The 20,139-nt window shown below is 42.7% G+C and overlaps 1 protein-coding gene across 1 annotated transcript in view; it reads left to right on the top strand.

Annotated features, from left to right (window-relative positions):
* The window catches only part of LOC116502524 (ATP-binding cassette sub-family A member 8-B-like), an 86,512-nt gene extending 80,505 nt beyond the window's left edge, over positions 1–6,007 (top strand). Inside the window, 4 exon segments of the mRNA XM_032208405.1 lie at positions 741–881; positions 2,191–2,270; positions 3,934–3,989; positions 5,844–6,007. Coding sequence (XP_032064296.1) covers positions 741–881; positions 2,191–2,270; positions 3,934–3,989; positions 5,844–5,942 — 376 coding nt within the window. The 3' untranslated portion in view covers positions 5,943–6,007.
* Positions 6,008–20,139: the final 14,132 nt, after the last annotated feature.

Below are 20,139 nucleotides of genomic sequence, written 5' to 3' on the forward strand. Positions count from 1 at the left end.
CAGTGGTTAAATGCAGCACTGCAGGCTGACTGCTAGATCAGCAGTTCAGCGGTTCAAATCTCACCGGCTCAGGGTTGACTCAGCCTTCCATCCTTCCGAGGTGGGTAAAATGAGGACCCGGATTGTTGTTGGGGGCAATATGCTGACTCTGTAAACCGCTTAGAGAGGGCTGAAAGCCCTATGAAGCGGTATATAAGTCCACTGTTATTGCTTATTCAGTCCACATCAGTCCAAACAGAGTTCTTAGATGTGAATTGGATTGAAAGGATAAGAGAAAAACACAATCAAAATACAGCAATATTCCAAATATCCCATATAACATGGGTTGAGGCACGTGAGAATGCAATGGCAATTATGGTATGACTTAAGGGCATCTCTCCCAGCCTCTCTATAGTTGCAATTGTTGACTGACAGTTCAAATTACAGAAGATTTGATAGAAGAGAATATTTGTAGTTCAGGTTTGACCTGTAGGGTTCTTGATGCTCTATGAGCTTTGTTGTTTTCTTGCAGATATTTCATTACCAAACTAGGTAACATTATCAGTACTTACAGAAGAATACAAGGTACCATGCTACATGTACTCCCATGCACTTAATCCTTTCTCCTCTTTACATGAACATTGCAATGCCATTGGAGGCTCAATGGACTCAGCATTCTAATCCATGCCAGATTAGAATAGTGCTTCCCAATAACAATTTGATGCCATTCATTGTATGGTGATTTATTTATTTTTTTGCAGGTGCCTGGGTTCAATTCAGTACCTGAAAAGCAAATTTGGAAAAAATTATTTGCTGCAAATAAAAGTAAAAGGGGTAGAACAAGGAGATCTTGTGAATACTCAGATTCTAAAAATGTTTCCACAAGCAGCTCGTCAAGAAAGGTAACAGCAACATTTATCTACAATGTGACTGAATGCTTAAAATTGTTTGAAATGGAAATTCTTGTTCTTTTCAGATGGCTTAACTGAAGAAGAAAATAACTTTTTAAAATTTAATCTCCTATTAGGAAGATTTTGCTTCTGAGGAGAAAGTCATACCTTTGATCCAGATGGTTATGCTACATGTTTTCCCTGTTAGATTCAGTTGCTTCTCAAAATTAATCGCCATACTGTGGCACAGATGGAAATATATGTAATGTGCAGAGCCAGTTTGGTCTTCTTCAGGCTATAAAGTGGAAGATTGTGAGTTCTAGTCCAGTCTTAGGCATGAAAGCTAGCTAGGTGACTTTCGGCCAGACACTCATTCTCAGCCCAACCCAGGGTTGTTGTTATGGGGAAAATAAGTGGAGGAAGGTATGTTGGTTATGTTCATCACCTTGAGCTATTTGTTAAAATAAAAAGGTGGGATACAAATAAATAAAATCCTTGTTACTCCTCCCTGGATAAATTACACCTTTATTTTTAAAGTTTCTATATATACAAATTGGGTTGCTCTACCCAATAGTTTTGTTGGTCAGAATTATCAGTGGTATGGATTATTGCATTTAGACTTATATACCACTTCACAGTACTTTACAGTCCTCTCTAAGCGGTTTTACAGAGTCAGCCTATTGCCCCCAACAATCTGGGTCCTCATTTTACCCACCTCGGAAGGATGGAAGGCTGAGTCAACCTTGAGACTGTTGAGATTCGATCTGCCAAACTGCTGTCAGCCAGTAATCAGCAGAAGTGGCCTGCAGTACTACATTCTAACCACTGTGCTACCATGGCTCTTATTATTGTTTATTATTGTATGGTATCTTGGTTTTAATTGCCTTCTAGAAAGTTTTAAATTTTATTTTTTATTAAATTTATTTGCTGCTATCTTGTTTTGAAGCCACTCTTGGCATCTTACAGCATCAAAGCATTAAAAACATCAGGGATAAAATGAAAGTACATTCAAAGTAGTTTCAAGATGGAGAAAAAGAGCAGCCAGATTTTTTTGTGGGGGGATGTGCGATTGGGTCTTAATTAATCAACCCCCTCCAGTGTGATATTTCCCTGTTATCACTGAAAATACTAGACTGATTTCCAGGAGCAGGATATTCCATAATATTGAGGCCAACATACTTTTTAATAGCCTCAATCCCATGGGGGAACCACCAATAATTTTGCAAAGGAGCATCAATTTGAATGGACTGACTCAAGATGGAGATGTTGTTATTATTATTTCTCCTCTCTTTTGGATATTTATGGTTTCACCTATTTTTAGGATATCCACTTTGTTGGTCTACAAGATTCCAATGGAAAATGCACTGCCTCTCTCTAAAGCTTTTTCCATGTTAGAAAAAGGTATGTCTGTAAGTATTATGAAATGTGAAAACATAAACTTCAAATTAGATGGCATTATCTGCTCCTTATGTTGCATGAACACTGAAGGAAACATAATGTGTTTTCTCAGATTTATTTTTTAAAAAATCTTTAGAATCTCTGGACATCTATCAAAGTGTAAATTTGAATGTATTTCTTTATTTGCAATCATCATAAATACATGTCAGTTGTCAATTTTCTGAATTTTCATCATGTGACTATGGGAATGCTGCAATGGTCAGAAGTGTGAAAAACATTCATAAGTCACCTTTTTTTCCCAATGCCATTGCAACTTCAAATGGCCACTAAACAAATGGTTGTAACTTGAGAAAAACTTGTAAGTACTTAAGAAGCAGCCCAAAACTGCAGATCTAAATTCACCATTCATGATCAAAGTTTCTCTTTACCTATGAAACCTCCCATCTTCTTGTAAGGTTTACTCAATGGAAACCTCTTTGGATTTCCAAAGTAACTCTGAGAGAAATGAATGACTCAGAGTCCATGTGCCAGAAAAAGTACAAATGTTGAACTATGTGTGGCTTTCTTGAGGACAACAGCAAACTGAGTAAAATGTGTATGGCTAATACTCAGATGTCAGCTGAAATATTTTGTTTACTGCAGTGCCTTTCAATTTTTTCAGCTTAGAGCCTCTGTAGGATTAAGAAAACCAGGTGCAAGTTTCCATTATAACCCAAGGCTCCCTCCGTCCTGTGTGGTAATTTTAGTCAGGAAGAATAAATCTGGAAATTTCTGGTTTTAGCCCAAAGAGATGATAGCAGTAGATCTGCATGGCAGAGCTTATTTCAGAAATTCAGCCCTTCAGCATGTTTTCAAAAATCAGGGAGATGAATAAACAGTGCAGATTGCCATTAATAGAAGGGTCACCTTTTAGAGATCTGAAACTGGAACTTTTAGGAAACTGAATCTCTCTATATGGGTGTTCTGTCCTTATTGCTGCGGTAAACCCAGCTATAAACTCCCAGCTTCACTCCTTATTGACATGATGTTTTATCATTCCCTGTTGACATCTTAGGCTATTTTGCCTATGATGTGGTCTCTACTATGCAGTTCATTTTGGGGAATACCCTTTACTCTGAGGGGAATCATATACTCTTACAGTTCATTTTATTTGGAACTTACCTTCATAATAGATTTCTTGATTATGCTTATGTTATGATTATGTTTAAGACAAATGAATAGACAGAGAAATGAAACATTGCAAAGTAATGCTACACCAACCCAACCATACTGAGCCTTACAAGGAATAGCAGTTCCCTGCAATGCTTTAAAACAACCCATTATTTTCAGTGTGCTGGACAATTCTGAAAAAAGGATGCTGCTGCTTTAAAGAATCAACTCATTAATGTTGATTAATGTTTTATCAGACACAACATATTTTCAGACTTAAGAAGCCAGGCTGCTTTAATGAGTAGCACAGAGTTGGGTGTTCATAGTTGAGGTCTAAAGCAGACTTCCGAATTAATTTCAAAGTATGCACAGCCCTAATCCTTAGCCTGATTGTCGTTACTAGTGACTATTGTGGCTATATGGGTATTGAATAGGGAATGAATATGCTATGCACAGAAGACAAGCAAAAATGTTCCATGCAAAGCCTAACCAAGCCTACTTTCCCCTCTTTACATAGTGAAACAACTGTTCAATCTTGAGGAGTACAGCTTTTCTTTGAACACTTTGGAACAGGTAATCTCTTTATATGATATACTTATCTGATAGAATTTATGGTGATTCTCCCCCTACCCCCACCCCAGATAGTGCAGCCTTACCATGGCAGAAGAGTGCTCCTGGGAGGGGTCCAAGTGAAGAACACTTGCAATGGACAGGAAGAATATATGTTCTCTGTAGGGTCACCCCATAGTGCCCCTATATTCTCCATAGAGTCGCTCAAGGCATGAAGGTCATTTCAAAGCAGACTCCTATATCTGGCCATAGTGAACTAGGAAGATGTTTGGAAGCAGATAATTATACTGCTTGGGAGAAGGCAATGGGAAATCACTCAAGTATTTTATCAAGAAAACCATGTAGATAGATGAGATAAACCGACTGATGGTATAATGCTGGATGACAGGCCCCTTGGTTTATTTATTTATTTAAAATTATATTGCCATCCACTCATTCATGGTGACTCAAGGAGATTAACAGGAGATAAAAACACAATATAAAAGAAATAAAAATAAATAATAAAATAATAACAACCCCCCCCCCCCAATCCTTCCACCTTGCTAACAACATACATTCCAGAGGTTGGTTGCCAATTTTTTTTTACTATTGATTTGGGTGCACTGCCATGAGTGTGCGATGTTTCTGCTCATGCAGAGAACCTTCTTTACATGCGCAGAAGCATCCGGGCAGGTGGGCGGAGCCTCCCCCACCGCTACTACCAGTTCGGCCAATCTGGGCCAAACCGGCAGCAACCCACCTCTGACACCAGCCATTTAATGACCTCCATCCCATTCTGGGTTCCCCAGGCCTGCTAGCAGAACCAAGTCTTCAGTGCCTTCTGGAAGAGTGTCAGAGTGGGGGCCAGACTACTTTTCGGAGGGATGATGTTCTTCTAGGTCCCTCCAGACGTATCTCGTTAGGAGACGGGACCTGCAATATTTGTTGCCTCCGTGCTCTTGTGGTTGGATGGTACTGAGAAAGAGCTGAAAATATTTCAGAGCACTAACAATGTTGATGATGCAGCTACATTTCATCTAGTTGCTGGTGTCAAAAAGACAGAAATAATAGTTGGAACATAGAACATGAGAGGCATAAATTTGGCAAAGCTCAACCCAATACAAAATGAAATAAATCAACTACATTTTGATATCTGAGGCATGAAATGCAGTGGAGTTGAACACTTCCACTCAAAAGATCATCTTGCCTTTTCATTTCATTTCATTTATTGAATTTCTAGGCTGCCCAATCCCGAAGGACTCCGGGATTGGGCAGAAATGAAAAATTATTAAAAAAAGAATTAAAACAATGAGACACAACAAAGTTAAGAAAAGCACAACATACACCCAATCAGAGAGGGGCCGGACCTCAATCAAGAGGTCAATGGCCCCAGGCCTGCTGGAAAAGCCAGATTTTAATAGCTTTGCAGAAGGCCATGAGAGTAGGTAGGGCCCAGATCTCTGGGGGCAGCTCATTCCATAGGGCAGGAGCGGCAACAGAGAAAGCCCTACTCCTAGGTGTCGCCAGCTGGCATTGTCCCGCTGAAGGCACCCGGAGAAGGCCCATCCTGTGTGATCTTATTGGTCTAAGGGAGGTATGTGGCAGAAGACGGTCTCGCTTTTCCCCAAAAAAGCAAAGAAGGGATGGCAGTGCTTCCATAAAAAACAGGAAGGGTACAATATAGCAAAGACACTACTTGGACAGAGTACAATCAATGACCAATCAGAAATTCCTCAAGGATTCTTCATCCAAAAGATCCTTCTTTTAAAAAGGCAACTGTAATCTTTTCCTAGGAAAGATAAGTATTAGGCAAATGTTATCTCTTATACCATTCAACCATCATTGACTAACCTATTAAACATTGTCTGCTTTATGTAGGTTTTCCTAGAGCTTTGCAAAGAGCAAGAGCGAGATTATTTTGATTTGGCTCCGAATACAACTTTTGATTGGAAGAAACTTCAGGAGGGTGATCTCTAAGTCATCAACACATTTTTAGAAGAATACTGACATAAAGAACAATACTGACATAAGCACCAATTCCTTGACCCAGAAGAGCGAATATTCTCCATATAATTATAATCTGCTGCTTAGAATGAAAGTCTTTAAGGAAAATGCATTGTGACTAACCCTTATACTAGCCATATCTAGAGAATTTACCGTTGAGGAAAATTTCAACCAAGAAGAAAATGACTTTTTCTGCATTGTTTCAAGTTTCAGGAATATAAATTTCACCTTTTATTGTGGGTGTAAATTATAGTATACATATACATATACATATGCATATGCATATGCATATGCATATGCATATGCATATGCATATACATACACATACATATACATATACATATACATATACATATACATATACATATACATATACATATACATACATACATACATACATATATACATATTTTCCTAAATGGGTACAGATGATATATTTTTCAGATTAAAATATATAAATGCCTTAATTCTGATAAATATGATATATACATTATACCCAAATTTTATATGACAAATAAATTGCTGCATTCTAAATATCTAAGCATCTTTCTCTCCTTTATCCTACATTTTTAAACGTACAACGGTGAAAAACTGAACACAGAAATATCAACAGGGCAGAGGGAAAAAATGAATTTTTTGAGCGGAGGGATGCCCCTTCTTCATCTCAGCAATACTGAAAAATAGAAGAAAATAAACTTTATTTTCTTCATCAGAAATGATTTTGGGATTAATATATGTCAGAGCCTGAGCCAGAAAAGAAATAACACTTCTCAAACCCTACTGAAAATGAAGGAAGCTCAAAGCCAATCAAATTATTTTCTTATATGAAGTACACATTTTTCCAATCTTTTTTCTCCTTTTCTCACCTCCTAAGGGTGGGAAAAAAAACACCCTTAACAATTACGATAACCATTTGCTATACTCTCCTCCCAAAAAACCCAACTTTGCACAGGCACAAGCCTCTTCATCTTTCTACTGCATCTGGTTCCAGAATTAAGTCTGAAGTAGTTGCGATAGTGAACTGTTTTGTAAAGTATTATTAAACATCACATGAGAAACAGCTGTTATGTAAAGATTAAATAACATTAAGATACTATTGGGATTTACTACAGCTTTACTCAGAACCAGTTTTTGAATGATTAATTGCTTGTGTTCTTTTTTTAATTGCTGTGGATTTCTGAGAAGGAGGCTCACATGCAGAGTTTATGTGAAAATAATTACTTTCAGCATTGTCTAGTCTGGAGAAATAACAGATCAACAGAAGTCTGCCATGGTTATCAATTCTTTGCTGTCTCTTCCCTAAATTGAAATATGGGAATATTATTTGGTTGTTTTATTGTTGACTGTGGCTGGAAATAACCATCATGGAACGTACTGGGTATTTTTAAGATATTGCTAGCTAATAATGTTAATATTTAATGAATTAAACATTAAGGGTACCTTAACCAATAACCAATTTCAATACCTACCAGGATTTACTGTATATACTCGAGTATAAGCCTAGTTTTTCAGCCCACTTTTTGGGCTGAAAAAAGCCGCCTCGGCTTATACTCGAGTCAGTGAAAAATTTGCCCGAAATGCAGGAGAAAAAGGGGCGGGGCCATGCCGCTGGGTGACACTCGTGAATGGCCCAGTGCCCCTGTGAGTTTCCCCTCCCTCTGTGTCAGTTTGCCGCGCAGCGCGCACCGCACCATCCCCCCTCCTCACGTTCTAATGTAATGCAGGGCTGTCTTACGATTCCCCTTCCTCCCCCTCCTGCCGCTCTGCAACGATGTCCCACCTCCTCCTTGTTATGGCAAGCAGCCACATAGCGATGTCCCACCTCCTCTGGTACAGTGATCCAATGATAGGAATCACTGTGCCGTGTGTCATAGGAGGCGGGACATCGCTCCCGCGGCTGCACGGGACATCATCATCACAGCGGGACATCAGCATCATGAGGTGAGTGAAGTATTTCATTGAATACACCGCTAGTTTACTGTTTTTCTTTGAAATAAATATTCAAAAACATTATTGGTATCTATTTTTATTTTTGAAATTTACCGGTAGCTGCTGCATTTCCCACCCTAGGCTTATACTCGAGTCAATAACTTTTCCAGTTTTTTTGTGGTAAAATTAGCTGCCTCGGCTTATATTCGGGTCGGCCTATACTCGAGTATATACGGTAAATGAAATCAAACAATTAATTTGAGGCTGAGACAAAGAGGAGCTCTTATGACGTAACCACTAATTCTGGTCAATGATTATAATTAAAATGGAAAGTGTTGAAAATTAATCCATGTTTCCAATATATTTAAACTAGGGGAAATCCAATGATAAAATTATGTAAGTATAAAGTGATACATATTAGAACCTAAAGTCTTAACTTCACATAATGAACAATGTATTAAATATAATTATTCGACTTAACTTCACATATGCAACTATGACTTATAAAAAAGGACTGGAGGTTCTTATTGTGGTTTCTAAGATTCTCTCTTCTATCCAATGCACGCATTAAAACTCCTTATTTAAATCTATGTGAGTCTTTATTTCATAATGGTACTGTCAAGTAACACATGCAAAGAAATCAGAACTTTGAGGTAGGAAGGGTCTTCAAAGAACATGTCTATTGGATACATCATATCGGCACAGCTTGGTGAAAACCAACTCTAAAAGTTTCCTGTGGTTATAGCATAATTAAAAGAGTAAATATTTCTCTCCCCAGATGTCACAATCACATAGTTAGATAAGCATAAATGTAGGGTTTCTTTCTTGATGAAAATTGAAAAAATAGAGGAAAATTGCACATGGGGGTCAATAAGTGCTTTTATTTGCTCATTCGCTTTACTGACAATATTTTTTTTTACAGTAGTGAGGGGAAGGGTAAGAGAAGAGAAGAAGCATATTAAATAGCACCCATTGCAATTTATTAAAATGCATTAAGCTAGTTGTGGGAAGCCTATGGGAATCATGCAACCTCCAGACCCCTTATTTTGCAGTCCTGAGTGCAACTCCACATCATATTGCCAAAATACAACAGTAAAACCACTGCTTTTCAGTTATGTGATTCTGTTTCCCCCCATTTCCTTTAGGATTGACACAATGAGTATATCAAGACTTAAAATTAAAGTAGTTGGCGGGCTCCTTAGTCACTCCTCTTTTCATTCAAATGGCACTTGTGGGGATGACCTTGGTCCCCATGGGAAAGCTCTTTGTTATGTCTGTGAAACATCCCATTTATTCTCTCCCTCCCCCCAGAATGTTTGGCAACTATGAAGTGGCAAAGGAAAAAGAAAAAAATGGCTTCAGCCAGATTAGATTCAGAGTTGACAGGTACTTTCTGGTATGGGAGCTGACAATGAAGTCCATCAAACCACAATGTTATTGGTTTCCTTTTTCTCAACCCATTCCCTCTGCCTTCATTTTTTTTCAATCCTTAATTTCTTTGAGTGGTTCCTTCTTTTCTCTTGTTACCTTTGAAATGTAAATGGTATGTTTCCTAATCAATGACAGTCAAGCCTTAATTCATCAACTCTTACCCTGTGCTGTAATGTATTGTCTGCTTTAAGGAGACATTGTGAGTCTTAACTGCATTGTTTACTTCTCCACACTGGAGCCAAAAGTCATCCAATGAACTTCCAGTGAACTCTTGTATCTGTGGGTTTGAATAAAACATGGCCCTTAAATTTTATTCCAAAGCTGTAATCATTACACCACATTAATTTTTGTAGGTTTAGGTATCTCATGGCCTTTAGTTGCACACTGCCATTTATTATTGCATTATAAAATTTCCTAAACTTCTGGACGTTAATTTACCAATAGAAATAGTGACTAGAAACAGAAAAACACTCTGTGAAACATGTCATCCTAAATTAAATATTTTCTCTAGGTAACAGCTACATTCTCACAGTGGATATAGCCTGTGTCTTCTTGTGTTATGCTAGATCTTCTTGTCTTTCTCAGGCTGAGTTCTCATTTACTGATTTGGTGTGAAAAGCCAGCATTTTACATACATTCTTTGCAGTGGTGGGTTGCCAATTATTGTACTACCAGTTTGGCCGCGCTCACGCACGCGCTCACACATGACGCTTCTGCACATGCGCAGAAGTGTCCAGATGGGTGGGCAGAGCCTCCTGCCACCACTACAACCGGTTTGCCCCAGAGCAACCCACTCCATTCTTTGTCACATCTGATTCTTTGTTACATCTCAGACACTTCAAAAAATGTTCTTGAAATGGACAAAATTAAATAGGATTCTTACACCACACATATTTAGGGCAAATTACGGGGGCTAGAACAGCTGTAACAGAAGAAAATGCTGCTGCTTTCTTGGCTACTCTCCTCAGGAGAAAGCCCTGTGGCCAACATGACCATGGGGAAAAAACACCTGGAAATGTATGGAGATATTAAAGAGATAATACTGGATGCTGCTTTTATAGCCATGAATTGGTATAAGCAAAAATATCCTTTTAATCATGAAATCCCTACCACAAGATATTTTATTGCTTCCTGATATGATCCACTATTACAGTACCAGGCTATTTATTTTCTCTATATGTTTGTTTGTGGTTGGAGTATAAGAAATAGATCAATCATTGTCATTTCTACTTTGTTTTTAGAATAGCTTGTGCTGTAGAACTCCAAAGTCATTTTAAAAAATAATAAAGAACCTTAGCAGGTGGGTTGATCAGAAAAGTAAGTTCAGTGTTTTGTTAGTCAGATAAAGATGGACAGATGTTAAAGGTTAGTACATATATGATAGCACCATTAAGGACAATTGGGCTATCTAAGCCATCTGATTCATTTCATTCTTGCATTTGATCTCTTCCCTTTTTTTTCTGTAAAAGTTCAGGCCAAGTTGGTGTTGCTTAAAAGTAAATTTCTATGAGAGATGGCAAGAAGAGAATAGCAATAGCACTTAGACTTATATACTGCTTCACAGTGCTTTATAGGCCACTCTAAGTGGTTTACTGAGTCAGTATATTGTGCCCAACAGTCTGGGTCCCCACCTTACTGACTTCAGAAGAATGGAAGGCTGAGTCAATCTTGAGTCAATCTGGTGAGACTGCCCACCAGAGTATGGGAAGCCTTGGTTGAAGAATTATAAAGGACTGAGATATTTAAGAGCTCTTCAATTGATGGAGTCTTGCTAAAACAACTTGAGTCATTTAGTTGCATTTTGCATCTACATGAACTCTGATCTAAACTTCGCTACAGACGTGAACTTCACCCGGTTCTGACCAGTTCGAGCAAACTAGTTCTTACTATTTTGTGCAGTTCTGAGAACCAGCTAATCACACCACTGGCTGGTCCCACCCATTCTGCCCCAGAGCTGCTGGCGAGGTGGCCGAGGCTGCAGTGCATACCTCGCTTGAACTTCCCAGTCCTTTGTTTAGGGGAGGGAGAAAGTATCTCCAAAATCAAATGCTTCCTTTTCTTGCAAGTGCATAGAGACATCGTTAAAGGGAGAAATGATGAGTGAAGGAGAAGGGAAGTTCTGTAACCAGAAAAAATGAGAATGAAAACAATGTATTCCAGTTAAATTAGAAGTGGTTCTTTGGGAAGGATCTGTGAAAATTTCGGAATATTGCAATAAGGTCCAAGGAAAAAAAATTAAAGCAGAATGATTTAATTAAAAGAGAAGAGAAAAATGGTAAGACATCTATTAACTAACTGCTTTGAAAATGCCTTTCAAATGTGTTTTCATTTATAATGGATTGGAAATATTTGCTTGACTATATGCTTTAATGTTCAAAAAGAATAATCTTTATCATCCTCGTAGGATCCCTGCTCCGGAGCTTGTCGGGTGTGAGACCCTACTGGTGAAGCTGGACCTCAAGGGTCAAGTGGGTCTGCTGCTAACGTACCTGCCTCCCAACTGCGTTGCAGCAGCCCTCCCCTCGCTCCTCGAGTCAGTAGCCGAGCTAGCAGTTGAGTTCCCTAGGCTTATGGTTCTGGGGGACTTCGATTTGCCTTCGCTCGGTGAACGCTCTGATGGAGCGCAGGAGTTCATGGCTTCCATGACAGCCATGGGCTTGACCCAGGTAATTCGAGGCCCAACCCACTCAGCGGGTCACACACTCGACCTCGTATTCCTCTCGGAGCAGTGGAGTTATGATCTTGGTCTGAGGGGTAATGAGATCATACCCCTGTCATGGTCAGACCACTGCCTACTGAGGCTAGACTTCCGGAGGCCAAACCCCCACCGTAGGGAGGAGGAACCGACCAGGTGGTTCCGCCCCAGGTGACTTATGGACCCTGTAAGGTTCCAGACGGAGCTTGGGGTTATTCCTGATACTCTCGCCCACAGTTCGGCGGAGACTCTGGCTGCTGCCTGGCACTCGGCAGCGTCAGAGTCTCTGGACCGGATTGCGCCACTATGGCCCCTCCGGGTCAGCGGCTCCTGGAGGCCTCCTTGGTTCACCGAGGAGCTCCGGGAGATAAAGCGCCGGAGGAGACGCCTAGAGCACCACTGGAGATCCGATAGGTCCGAACCGAACCGGGCACTTTTGACAGCATGCACCAAGGAATACATCCGGGCATTAAGAACAGCTAAAAGAACACACATTGCCACCTTGGTAGCGTCCGCCGAGTCCCGCCCAGCCGCCCTGTTTAGGATAACCCGCTCCCTCCTAAATAGGAGGGAGACGGGGGACCCCTTACAGGGTAGGGCTGAGGAGTATGTTCAGTTCTTGGCGGACAAAGTTGCTCGGTTTCGGTCGGACCTGGACTCCACTCCCGCAGATCCAGCCGAGACACAAGGGAATGACTTGGCAGACCATCTCTGGGTTGAGTTTCAGGATGTTGCCTCCGGGGATGTGGACAAGGCTATGCGAGCTGTGAGTGCCTCCACCTGTATACTGGACCCGTGTCCCTCCTGGCTGGTTGCCAACAGCAGTGAGGTGACACGAGGCTGGATCCAGGCGGTTGTTACCGCCTCTCTTCGGGAGGGGCACTTCCCCACCGTGCTTAAGGCGGTGGTGGTGAGACCCCTCCTGAAGAAACTGTCCTTGGATCCAGCCGTTCTTAATAACTACCGTCCAGTCTCCAACCTCCCCTTCGTGGGGAAGGTTGTTGAGAAGGTGGTGGCCTTCCAGCTTCAGCATACCTTGGAGGAAGCTAACTATCTTGACCCCTTCCAGTCCAGCTTCAGGACCGGTTACAGCACAGAAACCGCTTTGGTCGCATTGACCGATGATCTCTGGAGAGCCAGAGATGGAGGCCACGCGTCCATCCTGGTTCTCCTTGACCTCTCAGCGGCTTTCGATACCATCGACCATGGTATCCTTCTGCGACGACTGTGGGAGGTGGGGGTGGGCAGTACTGTTTTGCAGTGGTTCTCCTCCTACCTCTCGGACAGGTCGCAGTCGGTGTCGGTGGGGGGGCAGAGATCATCCCCGAGGCCCCTAACTTATGGGGTGCCGCAGGGTTCGGTCTTATCCCCCCTGCTATTTAACATATACATGAAACCGCTGGGTGAGATCATTCGGAGGCATGGGATAAAATACCATCAATACGCGGACGATACACAGTTGTATCTGTCCGCCCCGTGCCAACTCAATGAAGCGGTGGACGTGATGAACCGGGGTCTTGAGGCTGTTAAAGACTGGATGAGAGCTAACAAACTGGTACTCAACCCGGACAAGACCGAGTGGCTGTTGTGTTTTCCTCCCAACAATTTGGCCGACGTTCCATCACTCAGGCTGGGGGGTCAAAATTTATACCCCTCAGACAGGGTCCGCAACTTGGGAGTCCTCCTGGACCCACAGCTGAGTTTCGACCATCACTTGTCAGCTGTGACCAGGGGGGCATTTGCCCAGGTTCGCCTGGTGCGCCATTTGCGGCCCTACCTGAACCGGGAGGCCCTCACAACAGTCACTCGAGCCCTTGTGATCTCTAGGCTGGAATACTGCAATGTGCTCTACATGGGGCTGCCCTTGAAGAGCATCCGGCGACTTCAGCTAGTCCAGAATGCAGCCGCGCGAGTGATTGTGGGCGCACCACGGTTCGCCCACATAACACCGATCCTCCGTGAGCTGCGCTGGCTACCTGTTGAACTCCGGGTGCACTTCAAGGTCCTACTTACCATTCATAAAGCGCTCCATGGTAGTGGATCTGGCTATTTGAGAGACCGCCTTCTGCCGATTACCTCCCTCCGTCCCATCAGATCGCATAGAGTAGGCCTCCTCCGAATTCCATCCGCCAGTCAGTGCCGACTGGCGACTACGCGGAGGAGAGCCTTCTCAGTTGCAGCTCCGACGCTATGGAACAATCTCCCCGTGGAGATCCGCACCCTCACCACCGTCCAGGCCTTCCGCACAGCCCTCAAGATCTGGCTATCCCGTCAGGCCTGGGGATAAGACTTTACTCTCGCCCCTCCCGAATGTTGAATGAATGTTGTGTTTTTACTGCTAATTATTTTTACTCACATTTTCTTTTTGTGTTTTGTCCTGCACTCCCCTCCCCTATTATTGTAAGCCGCCCTGAGTCCCCTCAGGGAAAAGGGCGGCCTATAAATGTTTAATAAAACTACAAACTACAAAAAAAAACATTATAAGCAGAGATGTATTCTTCAAGCTTTAGTGCGTTTTGCAAAAATCATTATGAATGCCACTGTAGAACATAATTTCTCACCAAAAGTGCAATTTAATGGAGAGTATAGTAAGATTTTACACTTAGGCAAGAAAAAATCCAAATGCACAGGTATAGAATAGGTTGTGCTTTGCTGAACTGGAAGTGACTGTGAGACGGATCTGTGAGATGGAAACTTATCAGACAGATCCAACCTAGAAATAAGAAAAAATTTCCTGACAGTGAGAACAATTAATCAGAGGACTTGGATGCCTTCAGAAGTTGTGGGTATGCCATCACTGGAGGTTTTTAAGAAAAAAATTGTCCATAATACTATAGAGTCTCATGCTTGAGCAGGTCCCTTCCAAGTCTGTTATTCTTTATAAATCTCTCCATTCAGTATTACCAAGAGAGATAAACCATTAGATCAGCGCGGGAAGAAAATTCTCCAGAATAAGAAACTTTCAGCACCTTTTATTTCCCTAGTTGCTGCAATACAATCTGCTGGCAGGCTGCTGGAGCTCCCTATTTATTGAGCTCTGGCAGACCAGCCAGCCAATGACAGCAGTTTAAATTTCCTGCTGCTTGGCGAACCAATCAGCAGTAGCATGCAAATCTGTGCAATGTACTTCTGTACGTAACACCCCTCCCCTCCTAGACTGAGCATTGTCCAATCCATGGTCGACGTAACTCACATAATCCCGCAAGTAGGCAGGGCATTTAGAGTTCCTACTGGACCTGCACAGTTCAGTTGTTCCTATGGCCTCGGCCAGTGTGGTCAGGCCTGCCGTCTTTCTGGACTCCTAGGCTGGAACCTCCTACAATCTTTGTGCCTTCCCATGTAGGTGTGCCAGTCCTCGGAGTGTGGGTCGAAGATTTCTGGTGCAGGCAATGTGTGTGATCCCATCATCTTTGCCAATGTTAAATCAGCGTGGGAAGAAAAGACTCCAGGCTTAATAACTTTCAGCACCTTTTATTTCCCTAGGTGTTGCAATACGAACTGCTGGCAGGCTGCTGGAGCTCTCTTATTTATTGAGCTCCGCCAGACCAGCTGGCCAATGATAGCAGTTTAAATTTCTTGCCACTTGGCGAACCAATCAGCAGTAGCATGCAAATCTATGTGATGTACGTCTGTACGTAACATAAACAATACTTGGAAATGTACATCAGGGCTTCTGAAAATCTCATTGTTATTGGCTAGTATCAAAGGAAAAATGACTTTAAAAATGCTTCCTCTCTCACCATAACATGCAAGACGAGGGGATGACTGACTAGGAGAGGAGGGGCTAAGAGAGGCCAGGCAAGGCACCCCTCAATGTGAGTGACATTGAGTTGCCCATGCCCACCCAGCCATGCCCATCAAGCAGTCATTAGGGAAGAGAAACTATTGTTAAATTATTTGAATCCCACCACTGCTTCACTAGTACTGAGTTTTACTTTTGAAACTCTACCATATATTATTAACCTCAACACTATGACCACCTAATGCCTTGAAACATTGGTGGAAGATTATGAACAGATAGATGGTTTTATAATGCAGCTCAAGTAGTAAACTGTGGTTTTTTAAATTTAACTTCCTGCTGGAGTTTCATTCATGAAATTCATGAAACTCATGATTTAATGAAACTTTGAGGAGGGTTATTGTGGAATCTGAACATCTGTTAAATAATTCACCTGATTTGTGTAATTATACTGATATAAATGATGCACTAAAATCCTGATTTAATGGTCATTATTCTATAAAATAGGAGTGGAGTCAAAATTCATAATGTTGCTAAAATACCTACCTTGATTTCCTCAGTGTTTTTGTCAGTAGAAAATCAGTGTAGCAATGAATGCTTGACAGTGGATGTAGCAATAAAGTAAGGAACCTTCACCCCCACCCAGTTTAGCAAAGGAGGAAAAATCTGGATACATCAGGTGACCCCACTGTGACACCACAAGTTTGACACCCTGGTTTTGGTTGTTAAAAACAGCATGATCTTTCAAAGTGGCCTAGAAACCAAGATATTAGTGATACCTTAGCCATGAAAGTCAGCTGGCCAGTCACTCTCAATAAGTCCAATTACTTTCACAAGATTGTTATTTTAGGGGAAATAGGAGGAAGGAGTATTAGGTATGTTCACCATCTTGAGTTATTTATCAAAATAATAAATGTGGGAAACAAACAAACACAGAGTTTCCTTGAAAATTATTAATAATGAACCACAAGACATGGGTAATTAGCATGAGTATCTGTATCAAGTGGTATTCATCTATTTAGATGATATCCTTATATATACCAAGACCATGGAGGAACATGTAACTCTTGTACATCAAGTGCTTAAAAAGCTTCTGGAAGCACATTTATACATCAAATTGTCTAAATGTGAGTTCCACAGGATGCAACTGGATTACTTTGGGTTCCGTATTTCAGCTAAAGGGGTGGAGGTGGACCCCATGAAGGTAAAGGTGGTGTTGGACTGGCAGGCTCCTAAAACCTGCAAGCAGTTGCAGAGTTTTTTAAGGTTTGCCAATTTCTATCATCAGTTCATCCCATCCTTTGCCCAAGTGGCCCTTCCACTAACCAACCTCTTATGTATTAAAAGTCTCATGACAAACCCTCAACCGGGAAGACCAGTTGTGTGGACCACAGTGTGTCAGCAAGCGTTTGTGCATCTGAAGTCCTTGTTTGCAAAAGAGCCAGTACTGAAACATCCAGATCCCACTAAACCATTTGTGATCCAGGCAGACACCAGTGATGCGGCGGTGGCCACAGTCCACTTACAAAAGAACAATGAAGGAGCCCTACAGCCGTATGCCTACATCTCAAAGAAGTTGACAGGGACCGAACGCAACTGGCCCATTTGGGAGAAGGAGGCATTCAAGGTCCAGTGGGCCCTGTTGACATGGCGGCATTTAGCAGAAGGGGGAGGGATACCCTTCAAGGTCTGGATGGACCACAAGAATTTGGAGGCCCTCCAGACCCTGCAAAGATTGTTGCCAAAACATGTTGGGCCTTATATTTTTGGCGATTCAACTTTCAATTAAAATATCTACTGGATGGCAAGAACTTCTTGGCTGATGCCCTCTCCCGCAAACCACAATATGACAATAAAAGGGATGATTTAGTGCAGGCTATCATTCTGACCTCACAACCTAGGGTGTTAGCCACTCAACAGGCCCCACCGGCACCAAACCTGTATGCCCAGATGAAGGACCTCCCCAAAGCAATCCAAGCAGCACTCCCAATGGACCAATGGTTTCAGGAAAATCAAACTTTATTCTACATGGGGCAGCTCTTGAAGAGTGTTCGGAGACTCCAGCTGGTCCAGAATGCAGCCGCGCGAGCGATTGTGGGTGCACCCCGGTACAACTACATTACACCTATCCTCCGCGAGCTGCACTGGCTACCGATTGGTCTCCGAATATGCTTCAGGGTGCTAGTTATTACTTATAAAGCCCTACATGGTATTGGATCTGGGTACTTGAGAGACCGCCTTCTGCCGATTACCTCCCACAGACCCATTCGATCCCACAGATTAGGCCTCCTCCGTATTCCATCCGCCAGCCAATGTCGGCTGGCGACTACTCGGAGGATGGCCTTCTCTGTGGCTGCCCCGGCCCTTTGGAACGAGCTCCCCGTGGAGATTCAGACCCTCTCCACCCTTCAGGCCTTCCGGACGGCCGTGAAGACCTGCCTGTCCCAGCAAGCTTGGGGTTGAGTTCCCCCCCTACTCGAATTTGCTGTGTCTGTTGTGCTTTTAAATTGTTTGTCTTTGTCTTACTTTTGTAATTTCCCCTCCCTTGGCTTTGTTCAGCCGCCCTGAGTCCCTTCGGGGAATAGGGCGGCCTACAAATTGAATAAAATCCAAATCCAATCCAAATATTAACATAGCAAGAGGGTTTTTCCAGGAAGGGGTCGAAGTTATATGTACCAAATGTGGTATAGGTGGCCGTGCTGTGGCGGTGCCATGACGTTTGCTCGGTTGTACATTTTGGGTTCCTCAAGACATTGCATTTAGTAAATCACCAGTTCTGGTGGCCCCACATGAAGAGGGACATAGAGGATTATGTAAGGAATTGTGTTGTTTGCAGTACCATAAAAGCCCGGCCTTGCCAGCCTCCTGGTCTTTTACAGCAGGTGGCAGATCTGATTTGCCCATGGGAACAAATAGCCATGGACTTCATCGTGGCTTTACCAAACAGCCAAGAGAACAAGGTCATTTCGATGATAATAGACCTGTTTTCCAAGCAGGCTCATTTTGTAGCGTATACTGGCCTTCCCTCTGCTAGGAAGCTGGCCAAACTGTTTATTGCCCATGTCTATAGACTCCATGGCTTCCCCAAAAGGATAATTTCAGACAGGGGAATGCAATTCACTGCCTGGTTCTGGCACAGATTTGTGGCGATGGTGGAATCTTCAAAGCGACTTAGTACAGCCTTCCACCCCATGACCAATGGTGCCACGGAGAGGGCAAACGCAATGCTGGAACACTACTTAAGGTGTTACATCCAGAACCAACAGACCGATTGGGCTGAACTCCTTCCCTTTGCAGAAGTTGCATATAAAAATGCAGTGCTCAAAAGTATGGGGTTTACCCCATTTCATGTGGCTACTGGGGGGGGGGGAGTTCATCCCAATTTCAGAGTATCATCAACTGCTCCCAGATGACATGACCTCACAGGAGTGGATAGCCTGGATGCAAAAAGTTTGGAAAGTGGTGAGGGATGTGTTGTCACATATAAAAAGAATGCCAACAAAAGGCAGAAGGCGCAAGGACCTTTCCATGTGGGCCAGAGGGTATACCTCTCCACTAAATATCTCAGGCTGCTGTTGCCATGTAAGAAACTCAGGCCCAAATTCATTGGGCCTTTCCCAATCATGCAAGTTATTAACCCTGTCACAGTGCAGCTAAGGCTCCCCTCTATTGGGGAAAACACACCCAGTCTTCCACTGCAGCCTGCTCTGATCAATTCAGGCATCTGATATCAGAGGAGACCTGGTACCGCTGCCAGCCCCGGTTACTGTAGATGGGGAACAGCACTATATAGTGCAAGATAAACTAGATACCAGGTGGCACAAAGGGTGGTTACAATACCTTGTTTTATGGAAATGTTATCCCCTGTCGGAGGCATCATGGGTTCATAGTAAGGACTGTAGGGCACCCCACCTAGTAGTTCCACCACAGACATCCCATAAAACTGGGGGAAGGGATCCTTCGGTTCCTAACTGACTGTAATGTTTACCTCTCCAGATGCTATCTCCATGGTAAGAGGGGCCACATGTCAGCTCTGGCGAGCCCAAAGGCCCGGAGCTGCCATTCGGGGGGCAGGGGGACTGGGCCAGCTGCCAAGACTCATGTTTACCAGATGGATATTTCCCTCCTCCACAGCAGTCCAGCTGAGAATTCTACATAACTCTTCATGACTAACTGCCATGAGGTTTCCACTGAGAACATTCCAGAACTGATAACTGTCTGAGAACAATCCATGATTGATTTCCGGGTGGTTTTCACTCTGGGTCACAAGGTGATGGGTGTGTGCGCACGCAGGGGTGAGGTTTAGCCTAAATACGAAGTAACTATAAAAGGTGCTGAGGAGCCCCGGGAGTCAGCTCGGACATTGTATTCATTGC

The sequence above is a fragment of the Thamnophis elegans genome, chromosome 2, assembly GCF_009769535.1.
Source record: "Thamnophis elegans isolate rThaEle1 chromosome 2, rThaEle1.pri, whole genome shotgun sequence".
Classification (NCBI taxonomy): domain Eukaryota; kingdom Metazoa; phylum Chordata; class Lepidosauria; order Squamata; family Colubridae; genus Thamnophis; species Thamnophis elegans.